General features: G+C 41.3%; 1 protein-coding gene across 5 annotated transcripts in view; it reads left to right on the top strand.

Moving 5' to 3' along the window:
* MTR (5-methyltetrahydrofolate-homocysteine methyltransferase) overlaps nucleotides 1-18,750 on the top strand; it is a 63,947-nt gene that overhangs the window by 23,748 nt on the left and 21,449 nt on the right. For all 5 annotated transcript variants that reach the window (XM_083434330.1, XM_083434331.1, XM_083434333.1 and 2 more), the window contains 12 exons: nucleotides 1,952-2,052; nucleotides 4,247-4,308; nucleotides 5,094-5,161; nucleotides 6,780-6,859; nucleotides 8,402-8,514; nucleotides 9,197-9,337; nucleotides 10,358-10,543; nucleotides 11,032-11,211; nucleotides 12,942-13,058; nucleotides 13,150-13,290; nucleotides 16,848-16,937; nucleotides 18,444-18,596. In XM_083434330.1, coding sequence (XP_083290456.1) covers nucleotides 1,952-2,052; nucleotides 4,247-4,308; nucleotides 5,094-5,161; nucleotides 6,780-6,859; nucleotides 8,402-8,514; nucleotides 9,197-9,337; nucleotides 10,358-10,543; nucleotides 11,032-11,211; nucleotides 12,942-13,058; nucleotides 13,150-13,290; nucleotides 16,848-16,937; nucleotides 18,444-18,596 — 1,432 coding nt within the window. The remainder of the gene's footprint in view (nucleotides 1-1,951; nucleotides 2,053-4,246; nucleotides 4,309-5,093; nucleotides 5,162-6,779; nucleotides 6,860-8,401; nucleotides 8,515-9,196; nucleotides 9,338-10,357; nucleotides 10,544-11,031; nucleotides 11,212-12,941; nucleotides 13,059-13,149; nucleotides 13,291-16,847; nucleotides 16,938-18,443; nucleotides 18,597-18,750) is intronic.

The following is an 18,750-nucleotide window of genomic DNA, read 5'->3' as shown; positions in this document are numbered from 1 at the left end:
AGCTTCCACCAATTGCAGAGAAGCTACTGCAGAGCTTCCAGAAGAAGCAGCTCTGCAGTAGGTACAGTGTAGGTACTAGCCAGGTCCAGGATCAAATGTGCCTAGCTTCAGAGAAGGAACTATACTGGGCATCTTTAGACCAGGGTGGTCTCTGGTGCTCAGAGACATCATAATGCCTTACTGGGAAAGAGGAATGAGTATGCTAACACTGCAGGGAGCTATTCATTTGGCACACACACCTCAGGATTCTTATTTACTGTTGGTTCCTTCCAGCGTATCCCCAGGAAGGATTTTGCTGCTGTTGTTGGCTTTCAGAACAGAAAATATGCTTGTTAGTGGAAGAGTTTACATATTGCATATCTGAACTCCTGAATTTGAACTCCAGAATCTTAGGTAGCAAGTATTCAATAATTTCTCTGTTTGTGGTCTCCAGTAACCCTTCCGCTTTAAGCTGAAAACTCTTCTATTCCATTAAGCTTAAAGGTAAAGGTAAAGGTACCCCTGCCCGTATGGGCCAGTCGTGTCCGACTCTAGGGTTGTGCGCCCATCTCACTTAAGAGGCCGGGGGCCAGCGCTGTCCAGAGACACTTCCGGGTCACGTGGCCAGTGTGATGAAGCTGCTCTGGCGAGCCGGCACCAGTGCAGCACACGGAAACGCCGTTTACCTTCCCGCTATTAAGCAGTACCTATTTATCTACTTGCACTTAGGGTGCTTTCGAACTGCTAGGTGGGCAGGAGCTGGGACCGAAAGACGGGAGCTCATCCCGCTGCGGGGATTCGAACCGCCAACCATACAATGGGCAAGCCCTAGGCACTGTGGTTTTACCCACAGCACCACCTGCGTCCCTACACCATTAAGCTTAGGCAGGCAATTAAGAATACACTTTTCCATAATAGCTGATTTCTGATTTTAACTTTTTTTTTTATATGGACTTTCTTGTATTGTCTTATGTATAATAGTAAACAGCTCTGATATTTTTTTTAATGAATAGCAGTTTATAAACATGTCAGTAAACAAACAAACATATTGCCACTCATGGGCTAGATGCACAATTTGTCAGACTTACGAGCTTGTTGTTTTCATCATTAATCTTTTCAGAGTTTCCTGGCAAGAGGAATTGATTGTTAAACCACTCTGAGAATTGTAGTTCTGTGAGGGGAATAGCGGTCTAATAAGAACTCTCAGCAACTATAATAAACTACAATTAACCGGATTATTTAGGGGAAGCGAGGACTATTTAAAGTGATACAATACTGTTTTAAACATACAGTTCAGATGGGGCCTAAGAATTTTTCTAGTTCTGGTGTTGGTATTTAATTGTTGCGTTCCTGAATTTGATAGGATGAAACAAATGACTACAGGAAAAGTATTTTTATTCAAGTGTATTTGAGATCTGAGGAGAGAACCTATGCTTAGAATTTGAGCTTAAGACCTGACTTTGTTCATATTTCTGATGCAGATGTTTACACTTAATAACCTGGTGAGAGGCTGCTGAGGCTCTTTCTGTGTAAAAAATAAAATAAATCAGCCTCAAAAGAATCAAAGGTGAATAATTCAATTACACAATCTTAACACTATCCCTAGGCATATTAGGCAGATGTACACTCAAGTTCTTCCCTGGTTTAAAAATATTATCAAAAGCAGGAAAATAACCAGGTAGGCGATTTGATAGCAGGCTTTTGTGACTTCGACCTCATATATGTGGTGGTCTCAAGTGGTCTCCTCCAGCTACTGACCAGACAGACCTGCTTAGCTTCAGCAAGGTGGGTGCATCGTGCCCTCAGATCACAACCTGGGACTTTGTGGGTGTCTGAATGGTTCTCTTTTTTTAACAGCAGTTTGTTTGTAACAAGCTAACAAACTAGTATTTTCGGGGAGGGGGGGTTGTGTCTCAATCAAAACAAATAATATATCTACATACATACCTATAATCTATATTGGTCTTTCTAGCATCGGACTAAACTGTGCCTTGGGGGCAGTGGAAATGAGGCCCTTCATTGAAGCTATTGGGAAGTGTACAACAGCCTACGTTATTTGCTATCCCAATGCAGGTATGGACAGATTTGTGGGAATTTTCTGTTTTTGCTTATCATTAAGTGATAAATCTTGTAAATCAACATGATGTGCATTTCTAGCACAGCTGCAACAGCTTACTTCATAATTATGTTATCTGCAGTCAACTTAATTGTTATGCAAATGAAGCTGCATGATAAAACCCTGCCAAATTCAAGACAATTATTATGGTTTGAACATGTGGAAGCATCCTTGGAGGGAGCCTGCTCTTTCAGCTGCTGGTTGATACCTTTCTGTCTCTCCACTGTCTGGTTACGCCATGATGGGATAGATGAGCAGTGGCTGTGTCTTAGCTGTATGAAGACCAGGTGCTATTAGACTGTCCATTATGCAGCCACATTCTTCATACCTCTTTGCATTTAGGAAATCTAGAGTATAGGCAAGGTGCAAAATGGGATACGGTGATACATTTCAAGGTTGTAAACCGGAGCTCACACAGAGTGAAAATTCTTGCCTTGCAATTTGTTTACCCCTGCTCTTGTATTTATTTTAGAGTCTTTCTTACCCTGCTTCTCAGCTGAAGAGATCCCCAGAGCAGTTTACTTAAAATAAAGACAGACCCTGCCTGCAGACTTGCAATCCAAACCACGTGACACAAAAGGAGAAAGAGATGTAGAGGGAAGAGGGGACAAAACAAACTGGCACCAGTTCTTAAAATTAAACAGTGGTTTGTGTGTGTGTGTGTGTGTGTGTGTGTGTGTGTGTGTGTGTTTGCAATGACCAACTGGAATGGAAACCATTCAGGGACAGAAGAAGCTGGTCTTAGAGCAGAACTGATGGAAAGCCCCCCCCCCCCCGCCTTTTCCACCACTACTGCATGTGTGTTCATCCCCTTATAAAACTATCCTGGATCCTTTTGAATAAGCATTGCACACAAGCTCAGGGGCATAGATGTACTTTGGATCTCATCATGTTGGGCAGCTCTAGGAATTTTCTTCTACAGAAAAGACCTGACGTAATTTAGGACTTAATGAATGGATTTTCTTTATATTGCCCTTGTATCCACGGTAGATTAGGCTGGGATACAGTGACTGGCACAAGGTTCCCCAGTGAAATTCATGGTTGTGTGGATTTGCCTGGTCTATTTTGATACACTGGTTCTTTTTAATATATCAGCCAACCAATTTTATGTCCTGCTTTTTTATCCAAGGTAGCACAATCAGTATTAAAATAGTCTGCCCCATACTGGCTCCAGTTTGTATATGGTTTATCCAAGATCTTTGTTTCTCTATGTTTGTGTGTGTGTGTGTGTGTGTGAGCACTGGAGAGTATGATGTCAGCAGCCAGAACTGGAAAATGGTGTATAATGTTGTTCAGAATAGGGACCCTATTTCCACTTTGCCTTGCCAGTATCTGAATGAAAGTGACTTCAGTCCAGAAGCTCATGACAGATATTAAACCTCCAAGCAAGGCAGATTTATGATCAAAAGAGCCTTGATAAAAACTCTTGATAGTAGGTTTAGGAGCTGAGTTGATATGAATGAACATTTTGAGCCTGATCTTATAAATACTTCCTTGGTATTGTGATGTCTTCCTCTGAAGTCTGTGTGCTTGAAATTTGAAGCGCTAATTTTGATTTATAATTGGTTACATACTATTATTTTCTGTGGTAAGCAAACATTTTCTGTGGAAAAAGATGTAAATGAATCTTTGGATGACACTTAAATTGGTGGCTACCATTTAAACACTGAAACAACTGCTTCTCCATTCTGCTAATGCATTTGCTGATGTTTTAGTAAAAAAGGACATTTGTTTTTAGAAAGAAAGGGAGGGAAAACCTGGAAATAATAAATAACCTTGAAAAGCTAATATTTTAAAGCTAAGGCAGGTTGTTACTTGGGAAAATCTAATTAAGAAAAGACTAATGAGTTTTTTATTTATTAGCAATGTAGCACATACTCATTAATCCCATTGAAAACTACAGCTGCAGTGATGTTTTTTTCTTTCTAAGCAGATCAAAGCGTTAGAAGTTAAGACCTTTTACCAAACCTCTCAGAAGAAAAACTTCCTAAGATTTATGTATATGGATGTGTGTTATCGAGCAAATTATAAATTTTATTATCCAGCTGAAATAATAAATGGAAACAAAACTCCCCTATAGTTACCTATAGATCACGTGAAAAGTTATGTATAGATCACATGAGGTTCAAGCACATTCTTATATTTCTTCAGGTCTTCCTAACACCTTTGGTGGTTATGATGAAACACCTGAAGTGACTGCCAAGCACCTAAAGGTAGGGGATAATATTTATTGTGTGTGTATTTATTTCTTCCAACTGTAGAGGGGGGAAATATTTGCATGTAAATCAAATCCTGTATTTGTCTACTCAGAAGTAAGTCATATAGTGTTCGATGGGGCTTACTCATAGGTAAATAAATTTTATAGGATTGCAGCCTTATGGAATGGGGCTGCTGGTTCAGGATCTCAAGTTTGTCCATGTTGATCTCAGATTATGGAAGACATATTGGTAGACATGTGGACTCACAAGAAGGACAGATGGAAATGGTTTATAGGAGCCTCACATGACCCAGACAGCTGCTTTATAAAAGCATTGTGGGGCTTTGCTTTGATTGTGCTGAAGGATATGGGCTATGTAAAAGACAAGGAGGTACCTATGCAAAGAGTGACTTGGTTCAGGATAGCGTTCCCAGCGTAGTAATTCATCTCCAATCCTGAAGTGTTACATTGGTGACTAGGAAGGAAGTAGAGCTCTTAAGCAAGCAGAACTTGAGGCAGGCTTCCCAGAAATCATATAGCTCTGTATTTCAAACACACACTTGGGGGGGGGGGAAGGGTGACTGAAACTGTTTGAAGATGAGAAAATTCTTTCCAAATGTGGTTGCGTGGGCAGCTCCAGCTATATTCTTGCTAGCTAGCAGGAATCATTTGAAGGTCCTACTGCACTAATTGGACTCATACCAGTAATATATGACATGCTACTTTTATATTGCTGTTAATTCATCCCCACCAGCTCCCCTAGTTCAATTATATCTAAATACTGTTTTTCCTTATCTGCAGGATTTTGCCTTAGATGGTTTGGTGAACATAGTTGGTGGCTGCTGTGGAACCACTCCAGCGCATATCTGGTAACTTGATATAGTAACATCAGCTTCAGCCATCTATGCAGACAACCAAAGAAGCTGTTTGGAGGGTGGGGTAGTGGGTTGCTGCACAGTTTAGGGGTCCTAGACAAATTCCAGGTTTGCTGGAAAATGAAGGGAAGCTGATTCTGTTTTCCTCACATAGCAACCACTACAACGGTGTGTTTATTATGTTCAAATCAGCCTTGGGACATCCCTGGCTGAGCACTTCGTCAGTAATGGTCACTGCAAACCTTGTGGTTGCCCTGATAAAAATGTGGCTTGGAGAGACTAGTCACAGCTAGCAGGCATGTCCTTGGAAGGCTATTCGCCAAGTGTGTTGGTGACAGCAACTACTATGTAGCTCAGCAAGTTCCTTCATGGGGCCTCTGGCAGAGGAATCTTCTGATGGACTGGCCCATGTCTTTGGTTCTGATCAGTGTTGTACAAAGTGTCTACCCTGATCTGGACTAATCTGGAATTTGTGTAGAGGTTCACGAGGCACTGAGGTTTCTTCATGCAGTCCACCTGATGGGTGGACCGGGGAAATCCATCAACGTATGAGGGATCTGGGTGTAGGGAATGTGTGGCCCTCTAGATGTTGTTAGACTACAACTCTCAACAATGCTGACCATTGGTTATGCTGGCTGGGGCTGATAGGAGTTGGAGCCCAACAACATCTGGAGGGTCACACATTCGTGATTCATGTTCTAAGAGGAGGAACAGCCCCCAGATATATTCCAGAACCAGGAGTTTCAGACTGCAGATGTGTGGTGACAACCATTTTGGGGAAATTTACATTCATTGTCCTTCAGGCTAAGCAATCTTTTTCTTTCCCCTTCGGGATTTAAAGGACTTGTGTGCCAGTTGCAGAAAATGTTGATTGAATGATGCATGAAACCACTGCTAATTAAGTTAATTAAATTAAATATTTGTTCAGCTATAGCTACTTTGGTAAAATGTTTTTCAGCAATCTCCTTATAAAGTTAATTGGAAAACCTCTTTATTTCTTTCCTGATGGCAAGAGTTTAGCCATCTTTCTCTTGTAATAAAAAGTGATGGAGGTGAATTTTAAGGCTTCATGAGGGAATGGGAGGCAGTACTTGAGGCAGTACTTGAGGTCATAAGTGACCACAAGCATTTTGTATTACTGTGTATGCCTGGATGCTCATAGGATGTCAATAAAATTAAAATATGGTGGAAAACTGAAGAGAATGGGTGTTGATGCAGGGCACATAGCTTTTCACTGTTAATAACTTCTGCCTGATTAAGAGCCAGCTTACATAATCATTTTATCTGGAGCAGTTAACTTCTGCATGTCAGGTATTGCAAGCAATGCCTTCTTGTCACGAAAATTAATTATACAGGCAATTTTGGGCACTCTTCAGTATTTCTTGGGTGGTGTTCAAAGGTTAGTATGTTAATTACTGTTTTTACTAAGAGTTGCATTATCTATCTATCTATCTATCGATCTAGTACACTCCTGTGAGCTCCTTAGAGGAGAAGTGAGAGGGGACTGTAAGAAGCAAATATGTATTGGTCTCTTAACATGTTCCAGTTGAATATAATCCATACTTGTAAAGCCCTGAGCTGCTGTTTTGTGTTTTGCTCTTTTGTAATGCAGGGCGATAGCTGAAGCAGTAAAGACATGCAAGCCTCGCATTCCTGCCTCCTCTTTTTCAGAAGGCTACATGCTGCTCTCAGGTGAGAAAGACTGATGTAGCCAGCTGCCCTGATTTGCATTCTGTTAAAGTATGTTTTAGAATGCCTCTCTTTGCTGATTTACCTTGAGATATCTATATTTTACTGGGAATGGATATGTCATTTATGTCGTTACAGACTAGCTATTAAATTGAGAGGGTTTACAAAACCAAGAGAGAGAAATGGATGGATGTAGTTAGATAATGTCTGACCACTGTAATCAAAGCATTGGTAAACTTAAGGCTGGTTATTTCAATGCACTCTATGTGGGGCTGCCTTTGGACCTGCTCCGGAAGCTGCCGTTTGTGTAGAATGCAGCAGCCAAACTGCTGATGGGGGCACATGGCTGACAACATGCAACAGCATTATTAGAACATCAACACTGGCTGTCCATTTACTACCAAGCCGGGTTAGCATAGGGACCACTTGAGCCTTGTATGCCAGCTTGACCACTGAGATCACATGTAGGAGCGTCATTTTCTGACCCCTGGAGAGACTCATTTGATATCGGCACAAAACCCAAGCCCTAATTGTCATTGGCCCAGTCCTGTGGAGTGCTTTTTCGATAGTGATTCAACAGGCACATTCTGTTTCAGTCTTCAGACTATTTGTTGAAAACTTTTCTATGCTGCCAAGCTTATGCAGACAATTATGAAAACATTGTCTGTAATAGTTAGCAGATGACCTGTGATTTTAACTTTTTATGTGGTCTTTATATAACTGTTGTATGCTGCTATTTCATTCAAATAAAATCAAAATAAAAAGGTAAAGGTACCCCTGCCCGTATGGGCCAGTCTTGACAGACTCTAGGGTTGTGCGCCCATCTCACTCAAGAGGCCGGGGACCAGCGCTGTCCGGAGACACTTCTGGGTCACGTGGCCAGCGTGACATCGCTGCTCTGGCAAGCCAGAGCCGCACACGGAAACGCTGTTTACCTTCCCGCTAGTAAGCGGTCCCTATTTATCTACTTGCACCCGGGAGTGCTTTCGAACTGCTAGGTTGGCAGGCGCTGGGACCGAACAACGGGAGCGCACCCTGCTGCGGGGATTCGAACCGCCGACCTGAGGCTTTTACCCACAGCGCCACCCGCATCCCGCCAAAATCAAAATACATTACAAGTATTTTTTATCAGTAAATAGTAAACTTTGGTACACTAGTCATACTGCATTCTGTAGTTGCAAGGGGAATTAGTGCTTTCCCCCCATCCATGTAGAGGACAGACTTGTTTCATTAGTCACATAAATATAAAGAAGAGTACAGGCAACCCTCCATTCATGTGCGGGTTACATTCTGGGTCATCATGCATGTGTCAGCCTGCCCTGTTCCACCCTCTTCTGGTGCTCAACACAGCATGCATGTGCGTGGTTGCACGTGCATCAAACGCTTGGAAAATGAGAGTTGCCTGTATATTCTTGTAAATCTAAAGCATAGCTCATTCTGCTTTGCATATGAGTTACATCTGCTATACAGGGGCTTTATGTGAATTGAGAGTAGGTTGTATGTTCTGTTTTTTAACCTGTGTTGTTGTTGTTATTCCCTTTCAAGGGTTGGAACCCTTCAGGATTGGGCAGTACACCAACTTTGTGAACATTGGTGAACGCTGCAATGTTGCAGGATCACGAAGGTTTGCCAAACTCATCATGGCCGGCAATTATGAAGTAAGCATTCAACTTAGTTTGTCTCTGACTTACCATATTTGAAGAGTTTGCATATTCATTCTGTAGTAGATAAGTTATCGGCAGGGAACTTTTTTCCATGCAGTTGGTGGAAGTGTACTAATATGGTTCAGCATGAAAAAAAGTGTCTAGGCACTTCTCTTTTAACGGCCTAGCATGGAAGCATTTTTGTTAATAGGCATCACAGTACTCAAACATTTGAATTTCTGGAAGTTTGAGCTTCAGCTGTTCTTGGACAGCTGAAAAGGAGAAATGGAGTCATGGATTCCTGACTTCCACACAGGTTCCACACTGTTGCTTCTGCCTGCAGGGTTTCTAAATTGATATATTACTAGGGCAGTGTGGGAATAAGCTGCAGGAAAGTAGCTTCCAAACTACTATGGTTATGTGCAAATGGGGTTCTGTTTCGGCCCAAGAAACTACTTCAGTCCAATATCCTGTGTGAAGCCAAGCCCTTAACAAAGAGAAGAGGAATCTGCGTAAGACAAGAGAGGATGGGAGACACGTTTATATTAATGTTTTGTTTTAAGGGAGTGGGAAGCAGTTTGATGTAATTCAGAATTCACCAAAAAAGAGGAATATAAAAAGGACTCACTAATGCTAGGCCAACTTGGGCATTTACTATATTTTTTACAATTTATTTTTTTTTGTGATCCCTTTTTAGGATGCCCTGAGTGTAGCCAAGGCCCAGGTTGAGATGGGAGCTCAAATTTTGGATCTCAATATGGACGACGGGATGCTAGATGGGCCATGTGCTATGGCCAGATTCTGCAACTTCATTGCTTCAGAACCTGACATTGCCAAGGTTGTATGCACAACTTCTGATGTCAGATTAAAACAGATGTTCTTGTAGATAGAGCTGCAAATTGGGGGAGGGGCGTATACAGCATTAGGAATAATCTTTTAATTCTACAGACAGTATTTAGTGACTGCATTTCTACCGACTTGCCACTTTCCTGAAAGTTCATCCTATGGCACTGCTGTAATGCCAGAGCTCCCACCAAGATGTACAAGGGTTCTCAGCCACCCAAATGTTACCCTTGATCCTAGCAAGGTGACCATGGTGTGGTCAGAGCCTGTGCAATTGTCTCTGCTCATGTGGTGATGCAGAGTACTTAAATGTTGCAGTAATGCTGTGTGATGAGCCCATGCAGAAAAACAGCACCTGTGTTGCAGGGAAACATTTCAAAGTGCTGGGTTATTAATGGCGGGGAGGATTCTTGCTTTTCTTCTTTTGAAGGACTGCAACAGTTTGAAATGCAGATGGCTCACCATGAAGAGTACAGTCATACCTAGGAAGTTGAACAGAATCCGTTCCGGAAATCTGTTCGACCTCCAAAACGTTCAGAAACCAAAGTGCAGCTTCTGACTGGCTGCAGGAAGCTCCTGCAGCCAATTGGAAGCCCTGACAGACGTTTGGGTTCCAAAGAATGTTTGCAAACTGGAACACTCACTTCCGGGTTTGTGGTGTTCAGAAGCCAAAACGTTTGACTTGCAAGACGTTCGGGATCCAAGGTACGACTATACTACATAAATGAAAAGCAAAGCGTTATGTTCAAACCTGAAACTGTAGCTAGTCTGGTCTATGGTATAGGGGAAACAAACTGGGATGATAAACCACGCTGTTGGAAGTTGCATGTTAGTTCCTTCGTGTTTCTTTTTAACTGTGGATTGTTAACATTATTTTTTATATGCATAACTACATAACAGGTTAGAAAACATCAACACTGTTGTGACATTTTCCTGTTGATGTTTTAGTTGTTGACAAAGAAAAAAGTAGCTACTTAGCTATGCTAACTTGTAAATTTGCACTCCCCGGTATCAGGTGCCGCTCTGTATCGATTCTTCAAATTTTGCAGTGATAGAGGCTGGGTTGAAGTGCTGCCAAGGAAAATGCATAGTGAATAGCATCAGTCTGAAGGAAGGCGAAGAAGACTTCCTGGCAAAAGCAAGAAAGATAAAGAGATATGGAGCAGCTGTGGTGGTTATGGCTTTTGATGAAGTGGGTCAGGTCAGTACCACTTGAACATACCTTACTGGCTTTGAGGAAGGTCCCATAATATTTTTTGTTATATCCACAATCCGGAGTAGTAAATGAGCTGGGGGGGCAGCATACATATCACACATTTACTGCACACTGAAAGAGCATGTCTCCCCCCCCCAAAAAAAAAATTGAACTGTCATTTACTCCTCACAGAGCTGCAATTCTTAAACTGCAGTTCCCAGGAAAGTGGGGGAAGTGATGAGCTTTAAATATATGGTATGTATGCCATCTGGGAATCAAACCAGCAGGAAATGAGGAACTAACAGAATATGATACACCCCTGAGTAACAGAATTGATATAGGGGTGTTGAAATTATCATCCACTCAGATAATAATAAGCTCATTGGTGCCTTGGTGTAACTCATGGAAAATAAGAGATTCACTGGTCAGACCTTGCAGACAGGAAACTTACCTTTCCTTCTCACTCCTCTCCCCCCCCCCTTCCCCCTTTTCAGGCCACTGAATCTGATGAAAAAATTGCGATCTGCACCAGAGCCTACAACCTCCTAGTGAACAAAGTGGGCTTTAATCCGAACGATATCATTTTTGATCCCAACATTCTTACCATAGGTACTGGAATGGAGGAACACAATCTGTATGCAATTAACTTTATCAATGCGACTAAAACCATAAAAGTGAGTCTGGGGAGTTCTTTAATGGAGGGTGGGGTGGGGTTTGATTATTATTATTATTTAAAGTATTGTGGTGGAGGGAGAAGGGGAGCACACCAGAATATAAGCAATCAATGGCCTGTGTGGAATGATGCAGCTCTCTTCGTACTGTACTAGCTCCTCAGCCCTGCTTCGGATAGCAAAGATATTATAAATTATATATCAGTCTAAAAATATCCCAGACAATTATCTGTAGTGTAAATATACTTATAGTAATTAAATGGGGCAATTTTAGCAAAATGTTGGCAGATTAGCCAAAAGGTCTTTGACAAGCTACGTGAAAGCTGCCTCATTTAATTAGCACAAGCTCCATTATTGCAGTGTATTCTGTCTCTAGTTTGATTGTACTCTGAACAGGATCTCCTTCAAATACTTTATTACAAATGCGCGTGTGCGTATGTTACCTGTAAATAAAGGGCAAAAATATAGTAATTACCTATTACCATCTTTATTGGTGTGGATTTATAACGCACCTTCTTTCTAAAGCTGAGGGGGGATAAAAGCAAGGATAATAATTCCTTTCTTTATCTCTGCACCACCCCTGTGAGGTAGGCCAATGTTATGATTTGACAGATCCTGATATACGACAAAGGAGTATGATCTCCCAAAAAGGCAACCACTGTTACTATTATTTATTTGATTTATCTCACCCTTCCTTCTGAAGGAGCTCAGGTTGGCCAGCTTGTGCTTCACAAGCAACAATGGTTGGGTAGAAATTCTTTGCAATATAAACGCACACAGTAACTTGTGGTGTAGTGGTTAAGAGCGGTGGACTCGTAATCTGGTGAACCGGGTTCGATTCCTCGCTCCTCCACATGGGTGACCTTGGGCTAGTCACACTTCTCTGAAGTCTCTCAGCCCCACTTACCTCACAGAGTGTTTGTTGTGGGGGAGGAAGGGAAAGGAGAATGTTAGCTGCTTTGAGACTCCTTCGGGTAGTGATAAAGTGGGATATCAAATCCAAACTCCTCCTCCTCCTCTTCTCCTTCTTCTTCTTCTTCTTCTTCTTCTTCTATGTTCATATAAATAGCTCTGTTTGCATGTGCTAGTAAGCTAATTGCCGCTCCTCTGCAGGCACATGTGCAGTGATTTCCATCTATGTATGATAGCATGTTGGGATCTTTGTCGCTCTGTCTCTGCAGCCTGTGAATTAATCATCTTAGGAATTTTGTAGTGAAGGAGCCTTGAGATAGGACTCTTAACTCATATTTCCTCTGTCTAGTTACAGTCTTCTATCTACTGGATTAATATTTCTCATAGTCATGCAGATACATCTGGCTCTAATATGGCCATTTAAAGTCAGAGGTGAAATTCCTTAGTTTAATGAATGTAAGATTAACTTAAGGGAAATCAATGAGCAATCTATGGTAATCTGTAGACTGACCTCCTCCTGTTTTCAAGGATTTTCACACCTTATCCATGAGGAATAGCAAATAGAATGTTAAAATAATCCAAGTGGGACAATGCACAGCCTTGAATGTGGAATAGGCTATGTTTTGAGAGAAACCTTGCCTGGAGTGATAGCTGTTTTTCACCTGCTGTTTCTATGGTGCCCAGACACTGCTGTGTGCCTGGGTAGCTTACTGTCCTTTAGACCACAAAGATGTGCTTCATGAATTCACTGATGGCCCTTAGGCCTCTTGTATGAAAATAGGTTTTTATCATGAGCTTGCTGCTTATCCTATTGTTGTCAGGAAACTCTGCCTGGAGCCAAAATAAGTGGAGGCCTTTCCAATCTGTCTTTTTCCTTTCGGGGAATGGAAGCTATTCGAGAAGCGATGCATGGAGTTTTTCTGTACCATGCCATTAAGGTAATGTGAGCATTTTGAGAAAACAGCTTCTGATCAGAATGCATATCTTGTAGTGTTCATTATCTTCCCTCTCCTATTCCCGTATCGTCAGTATGGATTGGACATGGGGATTGTGAATGCGGGAAACTTGCCTGTGTATGATGATATCCACAAGGAGCTGTTGCAGTTGTGTGAAGATTTGATTTGGAATAAGGATCCAGAGGCCACAGAGAAGCTTCTGCGTTACGCCCAGGTAATTTTTATATTTTGCCTTCTTTCTTTTTAAAAATGCAAGCTGTGGCATTCAAACATTGAACCTTGGGGATTTTTTTAAAAAAAATGCTTTATGTATTTGTCTTCCTTCGTGAGTGGTGCAATTTTTCTGCCAAGATGCAAAATCACATTGGGAGGTGGGGGTGGGGGGAATATTCTGAGGGCACATGATAATGTTATATGTCAAAGATAAGCAGGTCTGAGCCTGGAGGGAAAGTTGTCTGGCAGCCCTGTGGAAATTTTTCCAAAGAAAGAGCGAGATATAAGCATAGCAAGAAATACCTAGAGAAACCCATATTTGATAGTTATGCAGTCTCTGTGTTCTGTGTGCGCTGTTGTTATATTAAAGCATACTGTTTTAATATGCAAGTGTATACATGCTTGTTTATAGTACATTCAATGTTATTAAGAACCAAGGCACACATTCTGAAGAATCTCAATGTCTAGCCCATAGTGACAATACCATTTCAGAATGCTGTGTGTGTGTGTATGTGCTCACAAATATGATTTGAATATTACCCTAAGTAATACTATGCCTTTTTCTTCTAACTTTCTAAACTAGTATCTGTCTCCTTGATAGTATAGCTACCCACAGGCAGGGAGGTTTTGAGCATTCAGTCATGCAATTTCCCCCCATCATTCTCAACTGGTATAGACTCAGGAAGACTATACCATAGGATTCTTCTGAACGTGTGTTTTGATGTAAATATTTTGTAGCTTGTTAAATGAGCATTTCCCCCCTAAGGCAAGAATAATTATGCTTAGAAGCTCTCAAAGGAGGGAATAAAATTACTGTTCCTTTGGTAAACCCCAGCCTATTTAATGAGAAAACAGCTCAGACTTCTTCCAAGCTGCTTTTTCTCCTGTTAGAGATGTGCTTGGAGTTTTGGACACTGTAAAGACCCTAATTTCTGCCTGCTATAAGGGGAACAGTTTCAGTTCCCCTCAGTCCAGCCTAAGAGGGCTGATAGAGATTTCTAATATATATGTTAATGGGCTCTGGACTGGCAATGACTGGCCCAGCAATGACGCTTTGGGAGTTGCGGTGAATAGCTCAATGGAGATGTTGACCCCGTGTGTAGCAGCTGTGAAAACGGCAACGTCCATGTTAGGGATAAATAGGAAACTTACTGAAAATAAAACGGCTGATACCATAATGCCATTACAGTATACAAATCTATGTTGGGACCTCACTTGGCATACTGTGTACGTTCTGATCGCCTCACCTCAAAATGGCTATTACAGAACTTGAAAGGCTCACAACAGGCACCCAGGACGATTAAGGGGGTTGGAGCAACTCCCTCATGAGGAGTGTCATCGTAGGCCCATCTGGCCACAACAGGTTGTACCGCTCTCTTGTACCCTGCCTCCCCCCTTCGCCCCGTTTGAAGTACTTGCTGCCACCAAACAGCCTCCCAAAGTTCCCTGGGTTCTCTCTGAAGGTGCCTTAGGTAATGTGAGGTTGAAGGGGATTTAGAATGAGGTGCTTTCTTAAGCTGATGAAGTACAGGTTTTGATTCATTAGTGATCCATTACGTGACAGAATATAAACTATAGCCAACAGGAACTGTACCAAAGCCAAATTAATTTGTTAGGTTATTGAAATAAAACTGTTAGGTTGGCCAGGGATAAAGTTAATTTAAATTAAGTTCCCGGAAATAAAAATCCAAAACTTCAGTCCTTGAGGCATCTCTTTTTCTATTGATGAGCCATTTATGGTTCACTGCCTTGCCTCTTCAGAAGGAAATACCTTTAAATGGTTAGTGTAAAGCAATCTTTAGCCTCGTCTGTTTACATGGGTTCAAAAACATCTACATTAAAATATCCTGAGCACAAGTTAGCTATTGGAAGGCAGGGATCCAGGTTTCCCAGTGTCTGGCTGGTGTGTGTGTGGGGAGGGGGAATCATCTGTTCAGGTGTCAGGTATAGGAGAGCCACATAAGGCAGCTGAATAATTCGCCTGCTGATCCCAACCCTCCACACACATTCAGTACAAGGTCTGAAAGGGTCTGTATGCTAGGAGTGGGAAGCCTTTTACCTCCCTGAGGGTCACATTTCCTTGAGAGGAAATAATCAGAAACAACATGCTCAAAGTGGGCGGTGCTCAAACACAAAAGTGGGCACAGCCAGAACATGCAACCCTTTCTCACATAAACAAATATCACATTTCCTCTCCCTCTCTCTCACTCACGCGCATCACATTTTCAGACATGCACACCTCGTTCTCTCTCTCTCACACACATACTCACTCACTCACTCATTTAAGCGTATTGACCATGCAAGAGGGTTTCTACATAGCCAGATTTGCATCATTTTCTCTTTGTGTATTGGGAAAAGGGAGTCTTTTTTTCAGCACACACAGAGAAAAGGCTTTATTCAGGATCAAAATAGGCACAGCATGACAGCAGAGGCCTAGCAAGCTGGATGGAGAAGGCTGGTGGGCCAGATCTGGCCCATAGGCTGGAGGTTCCTCCTTGCTGCTGTACGTACCTTGGTTCTGAGCATGTGATCAGGAATACTCGTATTCTGAGCCTTCTCAGTCATGCAGATGGAGACTTGCATATATAGTTTGTATGCACTTCAGCCCTTATCCTGAATGCATGCAGGGGCAGAGCCAATGAACGGAATAGAGTGAACTATTATGAGTCTTAGGGACGTGTATGAACTAAACAGTGCTTAGCTTGTTTTTTTAGTTGCTATTTAGCTAATCTTAATATTGTTTTATGGATTGTAAATGCTGCATTGTTTAGTTAATATAATATGACTTTGCTGCAATTGTGTTTAGCTTATTGTTTTAGTTGTTGCTTTGTTAATCGTGTTTTATAGATTGTAATTGTTTTACTGATGATTTGTTAATTATTTTATATGTTTTCAGCTGTACTTATAATGTTCTATTAGGCTCTAGAATGTTGTTGTTGTTTTCTGTTTGTAAGCCGCTTTGAGATTCATTTGAATGAGAACACAATCAATCATTTTATTTGTATGCCGCCTTTCCATAACTCAAGCCATGCTCAAGGTGGCATACAGCATGAAAAAAATTAGGTAACTGCAAACAGTAACAAAAGTAGTCAGCCCAAGAATCTTGTTCGGCAGCCTCAGCTTTTGTAGTTGGAGTCAGTCACCCTCCTGGGCTAGTTGTAAAAAGATCTGCAAAGGAGGGAGCAGGTCTTCTAGGACTCACAGCTAAGATGGCCTGCTAATCATCAGGGATGATATGAGTTGTAATTTAACAATGTATGGAAGACTGTGCATTCACCACCTACTTAAGTCCTCACCCAATCAGCCTTCCATCTACAGAAGGTATCTGGAATGCTGGGGGGGGGGGAGACTTTTAGTCTGTATCTTTTCCTTGGGCCAGAAGTCTCCACTTGAGAGGGGGTTCAAGCTGTATGATTCGAAATGGCAAATGCTTTCAAGTTTTTCTTTTTCTTTTTTAAAGAAGTCTGTTATTGTTGTTATTATTATTATTATTATTATTATAACAACAAAAATCTAATTTCCCAACTTTATTTTTAATTACCTTAAATATCAATCCAGACTCATGCTCAAGGAGGAAAGAAAGTGGTACAGACAGATGAATGGAGAAATGGCTCTGTGGAGGAAAGACTGGAGTATGCCCTTGTCAAGGTGATTTTTTATGTGTTTTTCCATATCAAAGCCAGTGTCTGTTCTCTTCAAACAGACTCTACTTAAATTATAATTTTGTATACTTCCTTATTACCAAGCACTTTGAACCTCTAAAGAGTAGAATTCCTTGATTGAAGAATGATTTGAGGAGAAGGTTGTTGGAAGGTGTCAGTGTAATATTCTTAGCCTGTCCAACTTAAATCCTCCCAGGATTTCTTTGTGATGGAAGGAGGAATACAGATAGAATTCAGGTATAAACGTGTTTGGCAGGACTTATCTTAATGGATGGAAATGAGTGAGTATTAACCACTTCTTACAGACATAGGGTTGTACCAAGTTATACTATGTTAGATCCACTGAAATTAAAGGACCTGAGTTAGTCATGTCCGTTAATGTCAGTGGGTCCATTCTGTGCAGAACTAATGTTAGATGCAACCCATGTACTTCACAACGTTACAAAATTGCACAAGCCAGCTTTCCAAGACACACAACCTTGTAATTCACAGGTAATGAAATCTGGAAAATCTGCTCACCTTAGATAACTTTGCAACAACTCCTTGCAATCATGGTGATTGTAAATGTATTGATTACTGACTCCTACCATGGATGGTTTTGCAGATTATGTTATTCTAAGGCTGTATCAGCCGCAAGTCAACTCTTGCTATATAACATATAAAATGAAAAGCTGATATTAAAACATAAATCAGTATATGAGAAAAATCACCAAAGGTGTAACAGATCTGCCTGTCTTTCTTTTTTAAAGAAGTCGTTTTTTATTATAATAACAAAAATCTAATTTCCCAACTTTATTTTTAATTATCTTAAATATCAATCCAGACTTATGCTCAAGGAGGAAAGAAAGTGGTACAGATTTTAAACTGAGGTTGAAAGCAACAGACTAAGCTCATTTTGGCTTAACTGGTTTTTTACCCACTTGGCCTTACTGAGCGTACCTCTGGCTACAAGTGTGAAGAGGGATGTGGTATCAACAGAAGAACAGAAGAACCATCTGTCACTCTTTAAAACTTCCTTCAGAAGCCTTGCTTGAAGTGCCCCCTCCCTTTTGATTTGAGGCAATTAAGAACAGGGCCACCTTGCTCCTGGGATACCTATGAGTGGCCTTCTCACTTCCTGTTTTGTCAGACTCACTCCTGAAAAAGTTTTCTGCTGCTTTCAACTTGATTTGATGTTGCTTGTATAATGTTTGGTTTCTGACGCTGATTTGTTTTACTCGTTGATGACTTTCTTTGACTTAACACTCCTTCATAGAGATGGGCTGTGTTTGTGTCTGCTGGTGAAGACCCAGTCCTTCCCCCTGCAGACTTCCAGCAAAAGCAGCTGTTGATAAAGAGGAGGGAGACTTTCCTCTCTCTGCTTTGCCCCTGTCCTTTCCTCGTTTTTCGGAGACTCTGCAGCTCCCCACTCTGGTTAGTGTAATATGATTATGCTTATTTTAGCAGTGCATGAGCACACTAATACTATGTCTCTCTCTCTCCCCGCCCCCAGGGTATTGAGAAGTATGTGATTGAAGACACAGAAGAAGCTAGATTAAACAAAGAAAAGTATCCCAGACCTCTGCATATAATTGAGGGGCCTCTGATGAACGGCATGAAAACAGTTGGTGATCTTTTTGGAGCTGGCAAGATGTTTCTACCACAGGTAAAGAAGAATGATGAGAATTTTCTATTAACCATTAATAAGTTATCTATGAAAATGAATGATTTATAGATAATTTGATTACCAGACCAATAGCCTGTTCCACCTAGGGTGTGCCCCAGAGAGTGGCTTCATCTGAATTGTACCAGTAGAACAC

Source organism: Podarcis tiliguerta, assembly GCF_965153285.1.
Source record: "Podarcis tiliguerta genome assembly, chromosome: 3".
Lineage (NCBI taxonomy): Eukaryota > Metazoa > Chordata > Lepidosauria > Squamata > Lacertidae > Podarcis > Podarcis tiliguerta.
This window is presented reverse-complemented; position numbering and strand designations above follow the sequence as displayed.